We start from the raw sequence: 14,077 nt of genomic DNA on the forward strand, positions 1-14,077 counted from the left end.
TCAGGCAAACGTGCACATCGATTTACCCTTGGCCTAGGTGAGAAGAGGTCAGAGAACTTTGAGGGAAAACTTATGGATAAATTTGAAATAATGTTTAAAGTGCCCTTCCAATCTGCATTACTGTAAAAAAAAGGTGGAATTTTCCTATAAACATTTGGATTAAGCAAAAGCAAGAGGCAGAGGGAATCTAAGGTGGAATTGCCGTGGGGTCTCCTTTGGAAGTTCAGTCTCACCTGATTGTCGAATCCGTTGAAGAGTTTGCTGGACCAGAACCTCCGATCTTGGGACAATGATGATAAAGTCCACTTTGCTGAAGTGGCCCAGGTCCAGGCTCTGGCTGCCGCTGTCTGCGATAGCACACACCTGGGATAAGAGTTTTCTGGCAACCGTTAGCTGTGGTTGGTAAATTTGGAAGGTCTCATTATCTAAATCTAAAATAAAAAAGTCATAAGAACAAGATTAATTCACTTCTGTTGACGGCCACCGTGAATCTATGCGGGGTACACACAACACGCATACACAGTAAAGCTCTATACCGAGCATTCTAGTCACACTCTCTATTGAGTTTTAATAGATTTGCTTATTTTCTCTGAAAACTTGACTGAAGGGATGTGTTCAAGAGTGGATGTGGTAATTTTATAAAAACATGTTCTTTTAAAATTGACTGATCATCTCACAGATCACTCTTCAGCACCCGTCCCCCACCCAGAAATGTCAGGACAGACTACACTCTCACGGTGGGAGTGGGGACTCATCTCTGGAAAGAGGAAGCAAGAGTTTCCAGTTTTCTTTAGGACTATCAGCACAGGTCAGGTGCTCAAGCCCAGACCGACCGAATTCAGGGAAGGAGGTGATGCTGTAACTGTAATAATGCTGAATTCCTTTGAACTTTTTCTGGACAGCACCACAGTAAACATTTCCTCTCCAGCAAGGCAGTTGCAACATGATTTGAAATTCTTCTCCCAGGGACTGTATAACACAGGTCACAGAGACCCCCTCACCTTCCTTCCCACTTGACTTGCCAGTGCTTATGAACTGTCAGTGGTAGGTCGTTGTGGCTAGCTCCAACACTGACTCCTATACTATCTGAAGTGACCTGACTCGTGACAGGGCCAGCTGGCACTCGAGAGGTGATGCATTACAAGAACATTGCACAGACACTTTAAACATGCCAGTGGCTTTTTATTATAACTTACAACCAAGCAATCAATCTCATACGGGCACACACACACACACACACACACAATTAACTAGGCAGGATTAGAGGAATCCTTGAGCAGGCAACATTTCATAATTTTTGTGACACATTCCTGCTTTTTATCAAGAACACAGGTGAAAATTTGACTGGAATGCACAAGGCCATGATTAACTTGCATTAATTAATGTTTTCTAAAATCAAATTGCATGGGGTGCCTGGGTGGCTCAGTCAGTGAAGCATCTGCCTTTGGCTCAGGTCATGATCCCAGGGTCCTGGGATCGAGTCCCAAGCCCCACATTGGGCTCCTTCTTTGGTGGGAAGCCTGCCTCTCTCTCTCTCCCTCTGCCTGCCACTCTGCCTGCCTGAACTCTCTTTCTCCCTCCCTCTCTCTTTGTCAAATAAATAAATAAAAATATTTAAAAATCAAATCAAATCAAATTGCAATGTGGCCAAGGTAAAGACAGTGGTCACAGTACCCTAGCCACAGGGAACCCTGACAGTTAGTGGAGATTTATACAGGTGGCTATGAGAACCCACTAGAAAAGACCAAAACTATAAGTTTTAATAGCAGAATAGTTTTTGACCCACAAAGATTACCAATGAAAATAAATCTGTCTTTTGATAGGCTCTTATTTCTTCCATGTCATCATAGGTTAGATAGGTGGGGACTAACCAAGATGATAGCGTACCTTTGGAGAATTTAATGTAGCAAATTTTGAACTTCAAGGAACCATTAACATATCTTTAAGCATTGCTTCTTAAACAGGGAATCAAGGATATGAATGTGGACATCTGTAAGTACTCTGAGAATTTAAAATTCTAACTTTGTCAATAATTCAGACATAATATGAACATATTTTAGATTATCCAGGTGACTGCTTTATCATCGAATAAAGTGGAAATAAACAAATTTTATTGTGGGGGCTCCTGGGTGGCTTAGTTGGTTAAGTGTGTGACTCTTGATCTCACCTCAGGTCTTGAACTCAGGGTGGTAAGTTCTAGCCCAGTGCTGAGCGCCACACTGGGCATTGAGCCTACTTAAAAAAAGAAATACTGCATGCATTTGAATTTGTTTTTATGACTGATACTGAGCTAATGCCAAGCCATGCTACCTCTATTGCTGAGGCAATCCTAATATATAAATGACACATTCCTATTAAGGGAAGGCCAGAAGGCTGTCAGCAGCAGCTTTATGGATCTGTTTCATGTCTACCCTTTGTCCTATTCTTTTTTTTTTTTTTTTTTTTTTTTTTTTTGGTCCTCTCCTATGTTGTCCTTATCATGTGGGGGGATTGGGAGGAAGTCTGAAAATAAAGGAATCCAATCTAATGATGAAACTCCTCAGTCCTCCTCCTACCATCCCCTCCCTTTTATTTTTATTTATTTATTTTAGAGAGAGTGAGATAGAGGCAGAGGAAGAAGAAGAAGCAAGCAGGCTGCCTGCTGAGTGGGGAGCCTGACATGGGGCTTGATCCCAGGACCCTGGGATCATGACCTGAATGAGATGAAGGCAGAAACTTAAATGACTGAGCCTCCCAGGTGCCCCCATCCTCTCCCTTTAAAAAATATTTATTTATTTTAGTAAGAGTGTACAGGGGGAGGGGGTGTGCAGGGAGGGGCAGAAGTAGAGGGAGAGAGAGAAAATCTCAAGCAGACTCCCTTCTGATCAGGAGCCTGATGAAGGGTACGAGCTCAGGACCCTGAGATCACGACCTGAACTGAAATCAAGAGTTGGATGCTTAACTGACTGAGGTGCACATCCCAGTACCCCTTTTTGTACCCTGGAAGCTTGTCGGGGAGAGGCTGTGTTGGTATTGCTGTGCTATCTGCCAGGGATGCCTTGCTATCCCTGAGATGATATGTGTTTTACATGTCAGAGAGTCAATGAAGGGTGTGCCCAGCCAGGGATGCACGGACTGCATGCTACATTCTTTCAAGTAGTTCCTTGTAGCCCTTGGAGAGCACCAACAGCTCTTCTGGGCGTAGCTGGAGGAGCTAAGGAAAGCACACCAAGGACGATAGAAATTTCGAGGGAAAAACAAAAGAGAGAGAGGGAATCTGCTTATAATAAATTTAGTCTTTAACTTTGATTTTAATTCTAGGAGACATCTACTAAGAACAAGGTGTTGGATCCAGGCCCTATCATAAGGCATTTTTACCATATTTATCATGTGGATAATGAGGAAAAACCTGTCACACTCTGTGACTCTAACACAAGACCTCAAAACCCTCAGAATGACTTCGCTTCTATTTCCTCCTTTTGGTCTGAGGTGACGTTACCCAGGTTTTGCGTGGGGATCATAGCGGCAGCCTCCTGAGCTGACACACACTCATTAAGATCTCCATTGAAAGGGGTGACCACACTCTCTCCTCTTCTCTGTTGCATTTTGTCTAGCAGCTTGTCCAGGTCGTCGCCTATTACGTAATAAAGCAGAGATAAGAAGATTGCAAGGAAAGATACATTTGTATCAGTCTCCAAACTGTGCGCTTCAGCTGGGTTCTCATCAACCTTTGTCAGTCAGACTGCTTTTCCTGGCTGACAGTGCACTTGGTCAAGTCTGCTACAGTATCTAAAGCCAGAGCACCCTCTCTTGTATTGTGCTTGCGATATACACACTTTCACATGGTGTCTCTCTCTTGACCTCCATCGTACTCAAAGCAGGCAGGACAGGATCGTTCTATCCCCCTTGGACACATCAGAAAGCTGAGATCCGAGGAGGCAGAATCTCTCCCCAGGTCACGCCACTAAGGCTAAGCTGAGGACCCCCCCATACTAGTGCCCGTGTGCTTTCCTCTGGATCCCTTTCTGGGTCAGTAACAAACCTTTCCAAATGAGGGAAGGTCAGCAGGCAAGTTTAAGCTCCACACTCATCTCCTTGACGGTTAAGATTTAAATTCAGAAAATCACACAGCTAGAGGCTGGCAGTGTTGCAGAATCCTACAAACCACTCACCTAATGATGTGGTTTTGAAATGTGATGCCAGGAAACTGACCTTTCCTGTGATGAGCTCGTAACTAATTTCTTTCAAAAACTCACTTGTGGTGAGCATGCTCTCTGCCAGAGCTCTGGACTGATGCTGACCTGCAGGAGAGAGGGAGAGGAGGTGACACCCCAATGAATAAATATTCCCTGCAATATGATTTGTAACAGCAAAAATGGAAAACAAGTAACATATGTAACATAGGGACTTGGTTAAGGAAATTATGGCACATCAAAAGATCGACAGTTACGCAGCATTTAAAATGACTATTTAAAAAAGAAGTTATTTATAATAAAATATTAGATGATTAAGGGCAAAAATGATAAACCTTATATTTGTAACTGTGAAGACATACTATACATGTGTTTAAAGACTAGGGAGGAATGTAAAAGACCTTTAAAATTGTGTTTGTGTGGTTATTATGAATATGTCTTAAAATTATAAACTTGTGGTGTTTAGTTGTTTTTATAAATGAAAATTTAAAAAATTAATGTATTGTACTTTCTGATGAAGATTTCTGAAAAAGATTTATGTCATAGAGAGATGGGCAGTCATATTTTGCCCAAGTGAGGGGGTTTCTTCGGTAGGAACAGGTGAGAACCAGCACTAGAGAGGAAAAAAGTGAATTTAGTCCAGATGGCTGGCTATTCATCATGGTACCTCATAGAAAATCAGCACAAGAAACAAAAACACATTTTGTAATGCTCCAACTTTCTGAACCTTTTCTTTATAGACTCAGTGTTACAACATTAAGTAGGCTCTTCAGTGAGGAGGTGAATACGTGAGCTAAATTTCTTGGCAAGCTTGATTTACTGGCTTAGGCCACCTGTGGCAATGGCTTTATCACATGCTAGAGTGGTAACAGTTCCAGAACCTTTTAAGGACAGAAGTTACGTGAGACCAGGGTATCTGTTACTAGGGCATGCTTTGAAGTGATGCTCCCACAACCAGCTGACAAGGACACCAGCCAAACTAAGGGCCACAAAAATCTGATATGAGGAGAAAAACAAAAGTTAAAATTAGGAGGAAGAACTCAAATGGGAGCAATTAACTAGACATTAATTACACGGATGCTTGAAACACCCAATAAATAGTTTTCAAATGGAGAAATAATTGAATGAATGGATTAAAAAAAAACCTAACACCCCAAACATTACTCACCTAACACTACCACACAAAATTCGTTTCCTCTGATTTTTGAAGCACAAATTGCCACCACATAATCTGGTAGTCTTTGATAGTGTCTCATTTCACTGAGAGTCCTCAGTGTCTCTGAAATGCCTTCGGCCAAAGAGTTTTGGGTCACGATCACATGAACCAAGTCTTGAGATACGCTGGCAATTAGTCTCGCAAGCCAGGGGAGTTGTCCTGGAGACACAGGGGTACACTGAGCACCCAGCTGCAGGGCTCTCTCTCTCAGAGTAAATTCCTGCATAGCCTTCAGCATGATTTGCTCAAATTCTTCCCTGAGAGGTATCTGATCAGGACCTAAATTGAAGAGAATTACAGCTAGAATTTAAAACACATCACAGCCAGAAAAGAGAGAAAAACACACGTACATTAGTGTGTAGTCCTTTTAAGTCCACTGTATTCCACAGGCAAAAGAACTCCTGTTGTGGCCACAAGCACAGAGGCCCTGCTAACCATTTTCCACCATGAAATTACCTTCTCTCTGTGTCAATATTAAACACAAATGTAGGCTTCTGTTCTCCTTTATGCTAATCTTGATATTTTTAAAAAGAGGATGTTCTCTGAGTCCACTGTATGCCTTTGGGGTGGTCACTGAAGGTGGTATATTTGTTGACCTGTTAAACTTGTTGTTACCAATACGATTAATGACTCAGGAAGGAAGAAGCTAACCTATCAGCATAACCAACTTTAGGTTTCACTTGTTTCTCATTGTATTTATAGCTACTTTGAAAAACATCTTAATGTATTGCTTCTGTACTTAATTTTAGGAATACTGTCCATAAGAAAATAAAGTTCAACTATTTTTCACTTCTGATTTTTATTTAGGCAGTCTCACACATTCCCTCCATAAAGAATGTAACTGTCACCTAGCTGGTCCCCAGCATTCTGGGTTGTTAAGGATGGCATTTGGTCCTCTCTTCTTGTGGCGGTTACAGCTAAATTTATATGGGTGACCTACAGCCCCTGGTATTAGGGAGATTTTATTTCTCTGATTCTCTTTAGAAACTCAACCAGTCTTTAGGACAAAACAAGCAAGTTAATGTTTGGCACCCAAGTGACTCAAATCAACTCTGACGTTTAGTTTCAATTGAAACCAGTGAGGCTATGGTCACCCCCTCTCTTCAGTCATCTCTTCTGCTGTGCAGACCCGAGATCTGAAAGTCAAGCTCTGCTAGACAGATACAGACTGTGTATCTGGGTCACTGTCTGTGACCTGAGATCAGGCAATAATTTCACAACCCAAGGCTAAAAATCCCCTTGGGAAAGAACACAGGTTTTAAGGGACTGGACTTCTGTATGAGGAGGTATCTTGAATGAACCAGAAATCTTTCCTTCCTTAAAAGGGATTTAAGTGGCCTTCCAGGCCCCCACCCACATTCTCTAGGAAAGTAAGAAAATGAAGGTTTAGTCATATTTTCAGGATATGGGCAAATAAATAAAATATTATCTATTGTAAAAATAATTTAAATTGGAGAAAACATGTTTTTCCATGATTGGTTAGATGCGAGAGGGAGGGAGACTGAAATCCTCTCAGAGTGTTTTCCTGCTGTCCATGGAAAGCGAGCAAGAACCCTGCAGTGTTTACATTGTGTTAATATTTCTTATGTCCTCCCCAGTCACTTGCTAGAGGGAGGGGGATGCCTTCTTATCACCTGGGAGCCACTAAAGCTTCTGTCTTCATTCTGCTTTATCCAATTAGCATCATGGTTAGTGGTCACTAGGTACATACTAGGTAGTGAGCTTAAAGTATACAGATTTGCATTGACTCTACAAATGAGATGAAGGGAAGGTGGCTGTCTATTGAAAGCTTTCTTCCATCAGAACAAATGATATCCAAAAGCAAGTGGCTTTGCTGCCATTCCCCACAGCCTCTCATAGACCTCCTGGAGGCCCAGAGGCCTGCTGACTAGGTGTGTCCATAAGATCTGCTCCAAACCATGATTGAGTAACAAGTTCTCAGTGTAATCAGTTTCAAATATAAAGGCATTCTGGGAATATAAAATTATGAAACATGTTCATAGCATTTTCCATTGCCTTAAAACTAACTTTTACAGAATTTTGACTGGATTCCTGTTAGGAATTGAGAAATAGAGGAAAATGTACCAAAGTTTAAATGAGGCAAGAGAGCAAAATGTCTTGCTTCCAATCGCCTCCCATCATTTCTTCATCTTTAGCCTTCATAGTTAAATTGCAGGAGCTTTTCCTCCACTTCCCACAAGCTTGATAATAGTAATTTTCCCCCCATTAACTGTTCCAGTAACTCAGGTTAGCCTAGGCATCAGCTCTGATGGCTTTTCAGATAGGGCTACCTTCATAAGAAGAGAAAAGGTTCCAACAAATTCAGAGCCCTCCAATAATCACTGGATTTGATGATTTTACTTTCTATTTCAAAAGATTTTCAGGCTGTGTAATAATAAATTGATTTAAAAAAAACTGACTGTAGTTAAAGGGCTCTTCCTTCTGAAGAATCTTACTTTTCTTTTTCTCTATTATGTCCAGGTAACTGAACCAAAAAGTATTAGACCTGTTCTTTAAAAGCTTAGATTTTTTAAAAAATCTATCTATAAAGCATATGTAAAAAAATATTCTTCCTGCCTTCTTCAAAGCCTTCAGAGGCAAAATAAACAAACAAACTACAAAACTACAAAAAAGCAAAAACTCAAAGACTCCAGAAGAAAGTTGCTGAGGAGAAGATGTGTCCTAAGGTACAAAATTTAGATTAAAAAAAAAAAAAAAAGCCATTTGTGTTGCACACTGAGAGATATATTAATTGGTTGCCAGAGAAAGTCTAGAAAGAACTAACTGATCCCACAGGGCAGAGAAGACAGGTCTAATTCAATGGAGATTTTTCTTTTTTTAAGATAAGAGCTTTTAGTTATTTGAGGAGAGACATTTTGTTTTGGCCATTTAGTTTTAATTAACTTGGACTTTGATATTTAAAATTGTTATTAAGGTTGAAAAAATACTGTACCCAATGGCTTGGTTTGCCAATAGCATTACTCTATGGGGGGTTGTGTTACTAATTATGGGTGCATCAAGAAGCTGGTTTTAGATCTTGGAACATAGTCGGAAGTCAGTGCATGCAGCAATTAAAATTATGACATCAAGTGAGCTGCAGGCACAGGTGGTTTTTATAATTTTATTAGCCATTCATCAGCATGATTAGCAAGTCTTAGGTTTATCATCAAAGTGAATCCTAAGCTATCCAAAGTCTTGCAAGTTTCAAAAAGCCCATGTCATAGCAGGCCTTCAGACTCTCAGGGCACCAAGCCTTATAGCTGTAGTTGCTAGCTGATGGCCCAAAGACTGAATCTGGCTGGCTGAAGCTTCTTTTTTGTTTTTAATATTGTTTAGTCCAGTATTTTCATTGTTTAACACTTCGGTATCTCCAAACATTAAGATAATTCACAAGAGGGCAGATAAAATTTCTAATGTGTAATTTTTCATCTTGAGCCTTTTCCAAAGTAAATCAGTGGCTTGAAGTCTTAGAGTGAATGTATAATTAGGTTGCATATTAGATGACCTGCTGCAGTTTGCAAAATAAAGGACATTGCAATGTAAATGTTGCTGAGCCCCTGACAGCATTGTCAGGGCACCGGCACACACCCACTGTGGACCTCAGGAGGACATATCAAATAGAGGAAGTGAAAGGTTCATGACCTATGTATCTCCCTTACCCTGTAGCCTAAAGAACCTTTCAGGGAGGTCCACAGATACTGCCTTAATGAAGGAAAACATGATGGGACTGCATCAAAGAGGTGTAGCTGGAGAAGAAAAAAAAAATAGATGTAAGGACAGTGGCTGAACAAGATAGAAAGGCTAAGTAGAAAACCGTAAAATAATGGTCTAAGGCAATGGCTTCGTTTGTATTCCAGATGACAGCTGCACTTTCGGAAGGATGGTTGGCTAGACTCCCCAAGGGAGGAAGGTGCCCATGGCACAGCCCTTCTGCCTGTATGAACTGGAGACCTTAGGGCCATCACGATACTGGACACTAGGTGGCGCAATTTCTCTCTTCTAGGACCCAAAGAGGCCCTCAAGAAGCCAGAGAGGTGAGCAAGGAGATAAATGGGGTGGAGGGAAGGCAAGTGGCAGAAGTAGGAAAGAAATGGGAAAGGAAAGGGAACAGTCATAGAGAGTAGGGTTGAAGGAAGGGAACATTAGAAATGAAAAGGGGAAACTAAAAACTGGACAAGTGGATGAATGTGAGAAAGTAGGGAAAGAAAGGAAAAAAGCGTGATGCAAAAAAGAATAAGAATTATCACCACCAAATAATTATTGCAAATTGCTTACCTAGCCGTACAAGATACTGTATCGTCAGAAGAATCATGTTTTCGACGCTCAGGAGTTGGCTGCCAGTCAACCCTAAGTGTTCCAAATCTTTGTTTTCCAACTGTGAAATCTTGTAGCAATTCACCAGCAGAGGACTCACAACAATGTCACCAACATTTCCATAGAAATAGGGTAAAGTGCCATAGCCTGCCCCAACAGAAGTAGGTCAATAAAATTCAACATTTCTTTTTATTTTTTTTTTTAAATTTTATTTTATTTATTTGAGAGAGAGACAGTGAGAGAGCATGAGAGGGGAGGTCAGAGGGAGAAGCAGACTCCCCATGGAGCTGGGAGCCTGATGTGGGACTTGATCCAACGACCCCAGAATCATGACCCAAGCCAAAGGCAGTCGCCCAACCAACTGAGCCACCCAGTTGCCCCTAATATTTCTTTTTAAAGTCCAACCAGGTATGTGTGCCCAACTAGGATCAAAGATGTTTAACAAAGTTTCCTGCCCCCTAGATGAGAATTCTAGGGAATTCCCTCAGATGCTTCTGAATTCTACCCTTACATTAAATCAGATGAACAAAAAGCAAAAGACTCAGATGGTATCATCTCTGTTTCTCACAGAAGGGACATGTTAATTTTTAATGTGCCCTAGAGGATTGATGATAATTTGCAAAACATCTCTGTATCCTTTTGCAAAACTTCAATGACAAATTATTTTCTAATAAAATTCTTGATCAAGTTTCTTTCCACATAAGAAGCCAGAAAACAAACCACAATAACATAATTTCTTTCCTGAGGTTTTCTTAAACATTTAAAAAAGCTAACAAACTCAGTGATGACCAGCAATATTCTCTTAGTCACAGGTACATGCACGTTCCTACCCTTTGTGTTATCTTAGTTATTTTTATGTTCTCAAATGTCAGTAAATAGCCTTGAATTATCTTAGAAGTAGATAGGACAAAAATGTGTTGAAAATATACCCTGTACTGGTGGTGTGGTAAAAACAGGGGTAGTGTCTCTGTTTGAGACTTTCTAAAAGGCAGACACGACAGGTTCCCCATGTTCTACATATCTTTCCAAGGTTTAGCTCCAGTATGCACACCACTCAAATGTTTAATAAAGACGTTTTGACCATATGGAATTTAAACAACTGAGATTCTCCCAGTGCCTATAGGCCCAGGAGCGGTAGGTAGGACAGCCTGATAAAGGACAGGGCTTGAAGCAAAACCATCTATGTCGGTAGGCTCAAGTCAACCAAAAGAAGCAGATAACACCACATATAGACATACCCTAAAGATCCAGGGAGGCTAAACACTCCATCTATTTAGTCCCAAAGGTAAAGCAGGAAGTCACCTTCTGACCTAGAACAGTCCCAGGATGAAGTAATTCTTGATGGGGGTCTGAAAAGCATTAAGTTAGTCCTGGATTCCAGGGCCCTCTAAATTTCTACACCTCCACTTATAGACATTTTGGAAGGACTCAGACTGTGTAAAGATAAGTGGTTTGCAGACGCTTCCCCATGCAGCTCTGGGACCTCTTGGTTTTCCCCAAGGGGGTCTGTTAGCTGGTTCAGCTTGTTTCTTTTCTCTGTGGTTTGACTAGAACGCCCTTTCCCCTTCAGGACCCAGCTGAAACGTCACCTCTGACAAGTCCTCTCAGAATCCCTCCAGGCAGAGTTAAGCTCTCTCTCTTTTGAGTTCTTGGTTGCAAACCACAAGTTTCACAATATTGTTTACATGACAGACTCCCCACAAAACAGTGCTCCCTATGGGCAAAAAGGCTTTCTCTTATTCCCAATTTCTAGTTACATGTTTAACAGCATGAGTGAGCTGATTGATAAAAGCTGAAAGAATCAATATAAGAATGAATGAAAACATGCATGAACATATGGGTAATTGCACAAACACTGAAATGGAGAAACAGACCCAGATCCCAGCAGACACAGGCAACCTGGAATGCCTTTCCCTTACCTATCAGAATTACTGGTCTAACTCCTGAGTTACTCAGCAGGTTTTCAGGAACAATTACAGTTTCCCCTGCAGGAATGGGTCGAGGTTGTAAAATTCCAGTTAATGGGGTCTGTGGAACTGGAGCAGATAAAAGGGACTCTGGAAAGAAAGTTGTTTGACGAAGGATTAGACATGAAAGCTAAATGAAATACCATTGAAATCAACATAGTCTTAATACTTTTAGAAGTTTTAGAAGTTTAAAGGTTCATTTTTTTTTTAATTAGAGCAATTCATGTTTACTATATAAAATTAGAAGAGAAAAACAAAAGGAAAAAAACCCAATCATAATCACATCATCAGGAGATAACTACTGTTTAGTATTTTCATACTATTTTCTTCTAATTGTTTTTCCACATGCAATCTTTTGGATTCTGTCTTGTATTTAATACCCTCCATCCTCATCCCAATTTTCCATGCCTTATTTACTTATTATAGAAAATTTGAAAAATACAGAAAAGAGTGAAGAAGAATAAACTCATCATTAATCAGTACTATCTGATTAATAGAGACAAACACAGTAGCATAATTCTTTGTTTATACAGCATCTCTATGTAGTCTTTAAAACTTTAAAACTTTAAAGACTTTAAAGTTTTAAAAGACTTTAAAGTTTTAAAGACTACATAGACTACTATAAAACTTAGAGTCTTTAAGTTTTTAAAGAATCCCATTTATGTCTTAGAATTCGTATATTTAAATTTGTGCTTAGTACAAGGTAGACCAGTGTTTAAACATTTACCAGTAGGTTCCCAATGGCCATGACTTGGTTATTATAAAGGAGAACCAGTTGGTTTTTTTTAGGTTTCTAGCCACAGACTAAGTCGTCCAGGCCAGAAATAAGATGTACATGTCACATAAAGGAACCAGATAACAGGAAAACATGTCTAACACCACAAATGGCAAAGCAAACCCATTTGTGCCCTATGATGCTGGGTTAGTAGCATCATCCCTATGTAAAGAATGGTTTATTGATACTTTGGGTCCAAACAAAGCCAGAGGGTGAATTAAGATCTGTTGTGATGGCCCATGTACTTTCAGGGAAGGCAGATACAATGGGGACAAAATATCAGCTACTATTAATTTCCTTACATAATACTGGACACAATGGTTGGTTAAGGAAATTTATCTTCAAAGGTTCAAGGATAGAACAGGACTAGAAGATAATTTTGCTAATTCAAAAAAACTGAAAACCCATCTTCTGTTGAAATCTTACCAGTTCTTGAAAGAGGGCGGACTGTAGGAACAGGTACAACTAAACCAGGTTGTGGGACAGGTGACCCAGGATACCATCCCCGGTGTCGTTTCTTTGGTGGCCCAGAAATGAACATGGTAGCTGAAGGCAAAAAGAAAGATGAGCCTTGTCCTTAGCAGTGGTAGAAAGGAGAGAATTTAACATAACATCGAGCTTTTAATTTGATTATACTCAGAAAGTCTGAGCACTCTTCTAGAGGTAAAGATAAAATTAGAAAAATCACCCTAACAATACCACCTAACATTTGGATGTTGTTTTGCCATATACAGTTTTACCCAGATGATTTCATTTAATTCTATCAACACTCTGAAGTTGTATGGTAAGCATATTGTTACGCCCGGTTTGTAGATGGCAAAAGGAAAGCTCAGATTTACCCAGGGTCAGGGAACAGAGAGGAACCTTGATCTCTGTAGTCTGGTCAACAAAGCTCATGGTTTTCCAAGACACTTCCTTATACATTTGTTTCAACATTATTTTCTAGCTAGGCTCATACTTGTCAATTACTAAGATCTTTAACCATCATTGTTCACACCAATCATAAACCTTCAAAACCTTCGATGAGAAGGTAAGGAAAAGCTCGGAGTGCACTGTCAGATAATTCATCATTTCAAATTTCATAGCACTTCTTTCATAGTTAAGGTGCGTTATTTCAAAACTCTAAGATGGGTATCATACCTTGGTCTCCTGATGCATAGCTAGGTCTTGGTGACAAAGAGTAATTCCCTGGGCGAGCTGGAGTGGAGCTGGCTGCACTGCTCTTCCCTCCATGGCTACTGTTTCCATTAGCAGCATCTGTAGCACACAAGAGGAATGCTCAGAACAGGGGCTGAGCAGCACACTGCATTCTGGGGCCTTGCAACCACACCATAAACCTCAACTCCAGGATTCAAAGACATCTCACTGACAGGACAGCCACGGTGTAGAACCGACTACAACCATCAGAGTAGTACCCTCTTTTAGATGAAATGTCTCCTACAAATAATCTTCTAGGATCCCAAGAGATCTTTTAGAATCACTTTCAGTGATGTCTTTGGAGATGGTGGATGGAAAAAAAGAGAAAATTGTGTTTTTTTAAATTTTGTATCTTGGAAATATTCAAATGTATACAAAAGTAGAATAGTGTAATAAACTACATACCTACCACCCAGCCTCAGCATTTATCAACACA

The 14,077-nt window shown here is 40.3% G+C and overlaps 1 protein-coding gene across 12 annotated transcripts in view; it reads right to left on the bottom strand.

Moving 5' to 3' along the window:
* Positions 1–14,077, bottom strand: part of GREB1L (GREB1 like retinoic acid receptor coactivator) — a 269,790-nt gene that overhangs the window by 65,319 nt on the left and 190,394 nt on the right. For all 12 annotated transcript variants that reach the window (XM_082698725.1, XM_082698732.1, XM_082698731.1 and 9 more), the window contains 8 exons: positions 13,585–13,701; positions 12,871–12,990; positions 11,622–11,759; positions 9,664–9,849; positions 5,341–5,667; positions 4,152–4,280; positions 3,479–3,613; positions 234–431 (listed from right to left, as the gene is read on the bottom strand). In XM_082698725.1, the coding sequence (XP_082554851.1) occupies positions 234–431; positions 3,479–3,613; positions 4,152–4,280; positions 5,341–5,667; positions 9,664–9,849; positions 11,622–11,759; positions 12,871–12,990; positions 13,585–13,701 (1,350 nt within the window). The remainder of the gene's footprint in view (positions 1–233; positions 432–3,478; positions 3,614–4,151; positions 4,281–5,340; positions 5,668–9,663; positions 9,850–11,621; positions 11,760–12,870; positions 12,991–13,584; positions 13,702–14,077) is intronic.

Source organism: Mustela nivalis (genome assembly GCF_964662115.1).
Source record: "Mustela nivalis genome assembly, chromosome: 14".
NCBI classification, from domain to species: domain Eukaryota; kingdom Metazoa; phylum Chordata; class Mammalia; order Carnivora; family Mustelidae; genus Mustela; species Mustela nivalis.